The 11,136-nt window shown below is 33.2% G+C and overlaps 3 protein-coding genes across 3 annotated transcripts; 2 read left to right on the top strand and 1 right to left on the bottom strand.

Moving 5' to 3' along the window:
• Window positions 1-3,849, top strand: LOC132715219 (lipase member H-like; the record flags this gene model as incomplete). Its single annotated transcript, XM_060698209.1, is given in 5 exon segments — window positions 1-70; window positions 612-852; window positions 1,247-1,351; window positions 1,837-1,920; window positions 2,654-3,849. Coding segments are annotated over 4 exon segments (561 nt in total). The 3' UTR covers window positions 2,890-3,849.
• Window positions 3,850-5,207: 1,358 nt separating this feature from the next.
• Window positions 5,208-9,430, top strand: LOC132715218 (lipase member H-A-like). Its single transcript, XM_060698208.1, has 5 exons — window positions 5,208-5,418; window positions 6,099-6,333; window positions 7,667-7,777; window positions 8,423-8,515; window positions 8,793-9,430. Exons 1-5 carry the CDS (start codon window positions 5,389-5,391, stop codon window positions 9,011-9,013), a joined length of 690 nt encoding a protein of 229 aa, XP_060554191.1. The 5' UTR covers window positions 5,208-5,388; the 3' UTR covers window positions 9,014-9,430.
• Window positions 9,431-9,753: 323 nt separating this feature from the next.
• LOC132715216 (uncharacterized) lies at window positions 9,754-10,848 on the bottom strand (the record flags this gene model as incomplete). Its single annotated transcript, XM_060698206.1, is given in 2 exon segments — window positions 9,754-10,055; window positions 10,585-10,848. Coding segments are annotated over 2 exon segments (449 nt in total), but the record flags the coding sequence as incomplete, so codon positions are not given.
• Window positions 10,849-11,136: the final 288 nt, after the last annotated feature.

The following is an 11,136-nucleotide window of genomic DNA, read 5'->3' as shown; positions in this document are numbered from 1 at the left end:
AACTCACGGCTGGCATGGACGCGGGAATCAGGATTGGATAATTCGAGCCAAAAACAATATTATAGCTTTAGTGAGTGATGTTAAATTGTTATATATGTGTCAATGATTGTCAATGATTTCATTTATGAAATAAGGTATTTTTTTTAATGGATGGTCAGATCAGACACCTAGTTTTGCTCGAGAACCACTTAAACATGGTTTCGTTCATATATCCGGATAGGCAGTTAGTCAAGAGCATGGTTACTACTACATAACTTGAATTAACGTCAGATCCTCCCTTGTGATGTCACTGGATTGTTTCTTTCTTCTGACAGTATCTAACATTAGTATATCGTGACACAACACGTTTACATGTATGTTTGTAACATCGCTTTTCGTCACCGAAGTTCATATAATTGTTATCTTTATCCAGGGCTGCTGTTATTTCAAGCAATTTTAATTTTCTCTAAAATGAAGGAATTGTTCTTGTATAAAGAAGTCATTATAAATTTCAGATGTAATATGGTCGTGTATAAACGGTTGTTTGCAATACCGGTATAACCCCCGCCTAGCGACCCGGGTCGCAACCATATGTAATGAACCATATAACATGTCAAAAAAACTTTTTTCAGACAAAATCAAACGTTATAACAGTAGACTGGAGATATGGAGCCAAACAGTCGTATTTCCAAGCCGTAGCAAACAGCCGAGTTGCCGGTGCTGCAACTGCGCATGTCATGAATGTTTTACACGAGACCTTTGGCGCCAATTATAGCAATATGTACATGATAGGTTGGAGTCTTGGGGCGCATGTGGCAGGATATGCAGGAGAAGAAATTAAAAGTTCTGGAAATTTAATTGGAAGAATAACAGGTTAATATTAATAAAAACTAACTACTGACTTATTTTTGTATATTTCAATTTTGCAAAAACATTCTGCCTATGCCCAGGATATTGACAAAAATTCAAGTAAAACACCCACCACTACAGTAATTAATCTATCACGATTATAAAAGCTGAAATCCACCACAATTTAAATCCACCAAAATAACACATGGACAATAAAAGAATAGCACATGCATACTGTAAATGATAACTCACCCATAACTCACACCATGAAACCAGGACGCGTGTGTGATAAGCTGCTTATTGCATTGTCTGCTACACGTATAAACAAACTTGTTTACTTTGGTTTTGGTTGCAATCGAGTTATTACCCGTTTTCAACATTTTATGATTATATTATTCAAGTATATGTTCTTTGCAAGGTTTGGATCCGGCAAGTCTTGGCTTCACTGGCGATGGGAAGACGCGTGCAAGATTAGATATAAGTGACGCTTCTTTTGTAGATGTTATACATACAGATATAGACTGTAAGTTATTGTTTGATCTTACATAAAGTAAGTTGATTCGGTATATTTCGCCGCTTTCCGTGAAATAAAATTCTATAATTATCAATTATCGAACAATCATTTTCCGTGTCATATTATCAAAGACAACGTCAATATCGATATCACCTTGAACGACATTCATTACGTTTATATCCTAGATAACACTTGTGGAAATTCGGTCTATTTCGCCACTTTCCGTAACATAAAAGGATCAAAGTATTGATGTCACGAAAACACACCATTTTCAAAGGGACATCTTGATAATTTATCTGACAAAAACTACCCGAATGTATACGAGTATTTAATGGTGTCATTGAAGCTTTAAAACTAAATATATTTGTCGACACTTTTATTTTAGTATCCTTATTTTAAATACAGAAATAACACCTTCTTGAAACATTTATTATAGATTCAGTAAAACTGTAGATCTTTATTTAATCTCTACAATTATTTTACGCATCTTACAGCCGGGAAGGGTATACGAGATCCAATAGGTCATGCCGATTTTTATCCAAATTACGGTATCGCACAGCCTGGATGCAAGGGTAAACGTAAGTGTAACTGAACTCAGTATAAAGTAATGAATATATGAATAAAATAAGCACTGTTTAAATTAAGATGATTGTTATATAATCACAAAGGACATATGTGATCATTTTACAAAAATGAACGATCGTGCAATAAATCTCTATTTCTATCCTTACATGTTCGTAGAAAGAGAGTAGAAACAATGTCGTCATTAATTTTGTTAAATTAATGTCATATCTGACGTCAAATCATGTTTTTCTCTTCGCTTATGCATGATATTTTATTCGATTGCAATAGGAATATAATGCAAACCATGTTTAATGAAAAATTGAGTAAAACGGAAATAGAATAGATCTTTAAGAATAAAGATTAATGACGATGACGTCATGTTATAGATTGTGGGTAGTCCTTGTCTTTTATTGGGGCATGCTTGATGGACCAGTTAATGCCACTTAACTTGTACATTACGGTTTATTTCATGATTTAGATATTGTAACAGCATATAACGTTTTAGTTTTCGGAAGTATTGTGACATATGTTGTTGTTATTTTGTTTCGCACTCATTAATTATGGAATAAAACATACAAGTATCCCAAAAATCTTACAGACAAAATTGCAGTCGACTTTTCCAAGACAATTAAAAAAACTTAATTATAAAATCAGATATTTTCTTTTGATATGCCTTAAAATCTTTCATTTTTATAATTTGCAAAAGAATGTATTAAATAAAAAAATATATATCATTTTGAATTACAGGTATGTGTGACCATGCAAGAGCGCCTTCTTATTTTGTAGAATCTATTTTACATTCATGCACGTTCTACGCAAATCCCTGTCATATATCAAACATTTTAGCTCAGGCAGGATGTAACGTTACATGCGCTGGGCAATGTGTCAAAATGGGATTCTATGCTGCATCCTCAACGAAATTTCCAAATGGAACATTTTATCTTGAAACCAACGATGTCCCACAATACTGTTTATATACGTGAATATATAGAAATATATAGTAGGCCTATTTAAGAATTATAGTATAAAAGAATAAAAATAAAAAAGGAACGAAACTGTATATATGTACAGAAAAATGCTGCTGTTACATAATACAATAGTTTTGTGAACATTCATACATACACTGTGAACAATTTAAAATAGCAGTATCATATTTAAAGCATTTAAATAAACTATCATTCTTCATAAAGTGAACGTATCATAAAAGACAATGTGTGATTTGGTTACTTTCAACGAATTCGATGGTTTAAATTTATTAACAGATATAGCGTCTTACCCAAAGTAAAAAGTTAAAATTTCAGTTTGGATAAAACCATTAATCATTTTAGGTGAAATTTCAAAATACGTTCTTTGTGAATAGGGAACAGTGGAGGCCATGATAAGACAGCACCAATGTGCCGGTAGATCTTCTTTTGTACTTCATGGTCGCATGGGTAGATTCCATCGTCTTTAGCAGGCTATGAGACAGTGTTTATTTCTGTTGAACATGACAAACACGACCGGTCATTTCTCTTATAATATATATTCAATAATATTTTCTTTTGCGTTTTACAATTAAAAATAATATGATTTCATTTCTGGACATAAACTCTCAAGACATATACTTTATAATTTATTATATACACATTATTTTTACGTTATTGCCCAAGTATTTATTAAACCACTGAAATGTCAATGGAAGGTTATGCAAAAAAGTAGAATGGTGCCCGAAAGTGCAATTGTCTCTTTCAATATCTTATTTATTAAATTACTTCTTTCGTCCGAGATACTAATAATTGTCCGTAATCTAAAAGATCAGTGATCTTTCGTTCACCTCTTAATGGTTTTCTTAATGCTTTGAAGTTTAATGTAGTATTGATTGTATATTACGTCGTAAAACAAAAAACGTAACTGCTCATACATTGTTATTCTAAAGGTCAAGAATATGTGGCTTTTAGCAATAGATAATAATGCGATCTGTCGTTGATGTTGCCTCATATCGACAATAAAATTGAATTAACAAAACCAATGTTACACTTTGGACACTAGCCGTTTGATTCATTTCTTTAAAAAGAGCGTGTATTGGTAAGACAAATACTTTGGACATATACTTTGTGACAACAATGGGTTTATGTACTTTGTTGTACAAAGTCTGGCTTGGTTGGTTTTGTTACAAAAAGGTTTGTTACGATGGACTCGGGTGTTTTGAGAATAAATCACCTTTTCATAATGCAAACTTTGAAGTTCCTCAGTCACCAGACGAAATACAGGTATGTCACTTACTACTTATTATTCTGTTCAGACATTGTGTATTTTAATTTTTAATATGTATACAAACTTAAAATTTGTCAAAACTTTGTTTTTAAATTGCTAGAACAAAGGAAATCCCTCGGGAGAAATGAAAACGAAATAAAATATTTGATGAAAATAGCAGAAACGGTTTGATTGAGCGTATCTAGAACATACATGTATAGTATCTTTACGTCAACAGGATAGTGAACATGTGTACTCTCAGAATTCTAAATGAATAAAACATTTATATATCAATCTTTTAAAATAATTGGACAAAACATAATACTTATTACATTATTATCATCCCCTATGCTTTTAAACGAAATTCATGGAATAAAATTGCAAGGTCGTTAAATAGACGGGTTACTTCTTTTTTAATCATTTTTTTATCGCAAATCGTATATTAATGTGGTACGTTAAATGCATTACATTATATTTGTAGATGGACAAGGTCATATAAAGTTTAAGTCGGTGCAAGGGAGCATAAATTTCATTTTTGATTCTGCAGTACCCATGAAAACCCCAAAAAGACAAAAGTTAAAATGTTGCAGACTCGGTTTGATTGAGCCTGTTCATGGATGGTACTGCAAATTGCAAGTTACCGTTGATTTCGCCTAGCAACGGCTTAAGCTATTAAAACATTTAAGAACGAACGTGGTGATTTTTTTAAATTTATAAACATCCAAAAATATGTTTATACGGCTGTTATCATAAAACCTTCAATGTGACATTTTCATTCTATTCCATGAAAAGCGGCGTATTGTCCCAAAGTAAATCCTAAGCGAGAAAACAATAGGCGGAACTAAACAATTTGTAATCTTGAAATGGGATCGGGGGTTATGAAGCCACGGTTTTCAAATAATATTTTAGTTTTCATTGCTTCCTCAAAGTGGCTTTTCAAAATTACATTTGTATTTATCACAATCATCATTTTCTGTCTTTATTTTTTAATTACAAATTAAGAAATTCTGATTTTATTGTGAAATATTGAAATACCTTTAGATATTTTGTGTTTCTCTATTCTACATGCATATTGTTACTTACAAGTGTCATTACAGGTTCAATTTTTCCTCTTTACCACGAATGACACCGATATTGCATATAATTTAGAAAGTAATGTTTCGGATATTGACTTATCCGGGTACAGTGCTAGTGATAGAACGATTTTCCTCATTCATGGTTTCACAGGGAGCTCAAGAGATAACTGGATAATGACGGCTAAGGACGCTATCCTTTCAGTGGTATATACATAAAAATATTTATATATTCAAGCACTATTACACATTGCTACCTTTTGTATTAGTGTTCATTTGTTTGTATAATATATTGTTATATCTTAAATTATAGTAACGACATATTAACGAACAACTCAACATTTTAAAATAAGTGTTAAATAATTTTAGTATACAAACCTGCTTACAGTACTTAATAAAAATATATAATCCCCTTGTAAGTATACTTTATTAACAATTATTCGCAATAAAAATCCAAACTTTAAAGCAGACTGCAAGTCCAGTCAAGGGGCAGGACGTGAAGTGGTTGCCCACTTGGTTTAAGCGAGAACATTGGTCGCAAGCTTTTTAGTATGAAGCTAAGACCATAAACCGAGTGTGCCATAAACATTGCTTTAAGGAATAGGCGTATTAAAATATTTCAAAATAACACACAAACCCACTTACCTGAAGAAAAAACGTGCGAACGTTGTAAATATTCATGACTCGGTAGCCATTTTGTCAAGTTTGGCTTGAACCAAGTGTGCAAACACTTCACGTCCTGTCCCTTGCCAGTTTACAAATAAAGCGGGGTAAATTTAAATCACGTGAATGTGTAAAACAATAGACACATTTTCCGATAATTATGACATTTCAAGTCATTTATTTATCATATATTCTTCTCTGTATTTGTAATTTCTATTTATAAGGAGAACGCCAATGTTGTGTTAGTGGACTGGGAAAAGGGGGCTGACAATCTACTAGACTATAATCAGGCGGCAGCAAACTGTCGTGTTGTTGGGGCTATCATTGCACGACTGATGACGTCACTTCACACGTCAACAGGAGCTAGTTTTGGAAATATGTATGTTATAGGACACAGTTTAGGCGCTCATATAGCCGGGTATGCCGGTGAAAAGATCAACTCACTGGGAAGGATCACGGGTAATTATGCAAAAATTTGAAAATAGAATAAATAAAATGGAAACCTAAAAAGCGCTCAATACGGAAATATAAAGTATGTTACTGTTTCGGTTTGAATGAACCTTTTTTATGGACGGTAGTTGTAAATATAAGCTTCTGTTCACGTCTCTCCTCAGCACTGGCTAACCAGGATTATAAAATGGTGTCATATTTACACTGTGATGTGTTCAGGCTACTATCCGGGAGCTTAATGCAACAACTCCATGTCATTCCATGACAAGCGGCGTATTGTTCCCAAGTGAAAGTAAACAATGAACATAAAGGGGACTTTGGAGAGGGGATAACTTTATTTACATTGTTTAATTTAGAGGGATTTTGATATAATATAATAACGTTTTTAGAGTAGACAGCTGACAGTGTCACGCGGACTTACAGTATCCGGTAAAGGAAACTAGAATTTGGCCAAAATTTCTTCTTTTGCAATATGAGTTATTCACGTGAATCACATAGAATTTTACTTCATGTATTGATTTTTTGGCAGGGAATAATAAAGCATTCGTTTATTAAAAAGCTTTGCCTCTCTTGTCAAAATCATTATGTAAATGCTTTTTCATGAACACTAATCTATGCATAAAACGAATCTGACAGTTATTTACATATGTAAACATTAATGAAACTCGCGCTGCAACTGGAACTCGTTTAATTAATGTTTAATTTGAAATAATTAGCCCAGTCGTGACTATTTCAATTGTAAATCATTGTGAGAAGAAAAATTTACATTGTATGTGGAGCTTTTGCTTGTTTTCCATAAACATTCATGTCCTATTAGTAAAGGTCAATTGCTCCTTTTTTGTTTTTCAAGTATTAATCACCCCTCTGATAACATTCAGTCGTTCTTTGTCAACTTGGACCTGACATTTGGCTAATTGTTTCAACTTAAGGACAAGTAGTAATGATAAATAGCATCGTATTATATATGATATTATAAAATATAAAGATCATCAAAGGGGGTTGGAATATTTGATGCGGGAATGTAGACCTTTCCGAGTGCATGTATTGTGGACAGTAGCAATATAGATGAAACAAGTGACAAAATTTATAAGTGATCGTCATCTAATAGTCTGAATCACATGAATATTTGAGAACTACTATCTAGCAAATTTTGGGAACCACATTTTTGAAATTGTACTTTTTATCATAGTCACTTTCAATATCGAACAGCGTAACCTTCTTAACTCTATATTGACTTCGGCAAAATCGGCCAAAATGACTAAAAATTTACCAATTAAATATAGTTAGATACTTCAAAAATTACCACTGAAAAAGTACATGAGTGTAATTTAAATTGTTACAGGTTTAGATCCGGCTTACCTGTCGTTCAGCAAGAAGAATCCTGCAATACGTTTAGATTCATCTGACGCCGAGTACGTTGACGTCATACACACCGACGGAAAACGATGGTTAAGTGAGTTACTGAACATCTTTGATCCCTGCCCGTATCTTACGTTGCAGTTTCAGTTTTTAAAACATTGCCAAAGTACTATTAATAGTCAATGTATTGTAAAAGTAAAACGTTTTGTTTTTGCGTTTTACGTGACACCAACAGAACAGAAGAGACTTTTGGTGACATTCCAGCAGCTTTACTGGTGAAGAAAGACCTCAGATGCCCTTCCAACTACATTCAGTAAGCTATTTGGATAGCTTTCTCATATTAAGCAATTTAAAGTCCTTGGCAGGATTCGAATCCACGGCGATGAGAGGCAATAACATTAACCACTTGGCCACGGACGCCCTCGCATTTTTATAATTTTGACAGGGGATATGTTTAAAGTATTTGGAAAATATAATTCATTTTTCATAAATATGTACTTACGTGTATAAAATATAATTATACATTTTAAAAGCGTACAGTTGCTAAGAAATTCGTCCTTTGGCAATGAGCATTTAGATTAAAAAGAGAAAAAAAACTTTAAGATAACAGCTTCAATTAATTTATGTATAGGTTATCGGTTTTATACCTTTTAAGCTTTTAGAAATAAATTTTCGAGCAAACGAAGTGAAAATTAGTTTCTTTAAAACTCTCTTTATATATATAACAATACTTTTTCAGCGGGACTAGGTATCGCAGATAGACTTGGACATGCAGACTTCTTTCCAAATGGTGGTTTTGATCAACCTGGTTGTCCTTCCTTTTTTGGATACAGTATAACTTTACTTTGATAATTTTAATTGTGTCAACGCCAATTTGTTTTAAATTGTGTATTGTTTTGTTGTTTTTGTACCAATACAATATCCTTACTCACTATAATTGATATTACATTGTTTTTGCGTAATAAATTAAATAATTAAAAGCGCATTTTTCTATACTTTAACAAGTTATAAGATGATTGTGACATCATTTTTAATAGGATGTTTTGCAAAATTGACCATTAAAACACCAGTTTCAACACAACTACTGACTTAAATGATTTTAAATGCAGGTACATGCGACCATTCCCGGGCCAGATCATATTTTGTTGAGTCCATCAATTCTACCTGTCGTTTCAATGCCATACCATGTCGTAACTGGGGCCGATTCAAGCGTGGTAAATGTTCGTGCGACACCAATTGTGCCGTGATGGGTTTCTCAAAGAATAACACCAAGTTCAGCGGAAAGTTTTATCTTAAAACGAGAAAACAAAGACCTTTCTGCAAAGAATAAATCAGACCCTTTTGTTTTGTTCATAATGGGGGAATTATTTGATTTATATTAAATCATGGGATTAAAATGTACAAATATATAACAAGAGTTTATTAGTACTGATTTTTCAGTTTTCAGGCATTCCTCAAATCACACTTTAACGTTATAAAACCAATTGAGATAATTAGCTAAATATTTGGTTTCAAGCACTACTATTATTTCGAACACACAACCATGCTCGCTAGCTGATAAGACAGATTCTTTATCAGCACTAACATTTCTCCTACAAGTAAATATCAGCTTCTCAAAGGGAAAACATCACATGTATGAAATGTATGCAATAAGTGGGAAAATAAATATCCATGGTTAAATTGTTATAGTGTGATATTTGTGGAAAAATGGAAAGTTACTTTTTCACGAAATATCCCATCATCAAGATTTTGCAAATTGTTTCCCGAAGAAGAAATCAAAATCCGAAAAGCAATGACAATAACAGAACACCGGTGTTAAGTTAATGACAATAGATAGCAGAACTAGTTAAAATTTATTATTTACCAGTGCACTGATATATTAGTGACCCGCCACTGTGTTTTAAAATCTCAGAATACTACAAAAAGTTCCACAATCTACAATGTACTATTTTTGCCGCAGTTTGAGGAAAAGAAAAGGCCATAATGATGTTGATCAAACACTGCCAAAAAAAATGCCCTTTACAATCAATTTATGTTTCGATAATAATAACAATGACGTAAGTATTGTTGCTTTTCAATTAGTGCTTTATTTGCATATTATATATTAAGCACAGCATTATTTACACATAGCTCTACACACATACACAAAATCTAGCGATTTAGCTCCCATCAGAAATCTGATCGTTTTCAAATAACACATACAGTTGCAAAGAAGGTAGCGACTTTCCATCGTTTTTGTATAGGATGAAATTTTCTTATCAACTCGCCTTGCTCATCTTGTGTCAATTCTGAAAAATCCCTACATCCGTTGGGTTTTGTAATCCATTGAGCTTTGCAACCCCTCTCGTAAAGTGTTAAGATCATCTCTGCTTCTGCAACACAATATCATGATGGTCAGTTGCGGCCATTATTTCTTCGCATCAACGTATAACTTCGTCGCTCTGGCAAGTTAGGTATGTCAGAGGTCGCCGATGCGAAGAGACGATGGTCTCAATGGAACGCTGGATATCTTTTACAAAATTTCTCATCTTTTTTAAAGAAAATTTAACGAATGAAAACAGTTGAAAAAAAACTTTAAGTTAATATTTATTAATGATACTGCTAATTTTTAAAATGGTGGCCAGATGAACTAAAACATGCTCATTAATAAGAAGTTCCACAATATTGCTCTTGTAACTGTCCCTGACATTAAGTTCACAAAGTAAGAAATAGCCTGCTTAACAGATAACGTCAAATATTTGGCTAACAAAACATAATTCATTGTCTAATATAGAACTATTGTTTACCTAAATATGATGAATGGAGTAAGGGGTTTGCAGTTAGAAGATTTCATCGTATATATGTAAGAAAATGATTAAAAAAGCAGGTATTGTATAAGTGGAAATTATGCCAATAGCTTACTTGGAAGATGACCAATCAATCCCTGGAAATGCACTGTTGTCCGTCTGAAAAAACATTTGTTTTTAAACACGTCAGGAAACAATGGAGTCTCGCACACTTGTGGTTCTACAGCGTCCGTGAAACACGATGGATCATGCATACCCGCTTCTTCACTTTTAAAAGCATTCTCATAAATGTCAGAGTACTTCTTCGACATATACCGGAACTTTAACTCCATATGGTGACAAACTACACAGGAAGTTTCATTCGATGTTTGGGCGTTACCTGTGGTATGCCAAAAAAAAATTCATTATAGATGGAAAATAGTACTGGTATATTACATTCAGGATTATAGCTTCCTCTTCTCTTATGTCACTTTGTACGTTGAGTATTGTTTCTTTGGTTAATAGGTTTTATGTCAATACTGACACTGTGATGCGGCGAGCTTCCACTAAATGCCTCAATGTGTGCATATTTTTCATCCATGTGGAGCCGCCCGATATTCCGTCAGCTAGCTAGACATCTTGCTTACATGGTAAAACACAACACAACAAAAACAAAACCCAAACAAAA

This window comes from Ruditapes philippinarum, unplaced genomic scaffold, assembly GCF_026571515.1.
Source record: "Ruditapes philippinarum isolate M1 unplaced genomic scaffold, ASM2657151v2 ctg28196_1_1_1_1, whole genome shotgun sequence".
In the NCBI taxonomy this organism is placed as follows: Eukaryota; Metazoa; Mollusca; class Bivalvia; order Venerida; family Veneridae; genus Ruditapes; species Ruditapes philippinarum.
This window is presented reverse-complemented; position numbering and strand designations above follow the sequence as displayed.

Coding starts and splice junctions, on each gene's coding strand:
- LOC132715218 (XM_060698208.1), top strand. CDS start 5,389: ATGACGGCTAAGGACGCTATCCTTTCAGTG. Junction 5,419..6,098: donor AGGACGCTATCCTTTCAGTG/GTATATACATAA, acceptor TCTATTTATAAG/GAGAACGCCAATGTTGTGTT. Junction 8,516..8,792: donor TCCTTCCTTTTTTGGATACA/GTATAACTTTAC, acceptor TTTTAAATGCAG/GTACATGCGACCATTCCCGG.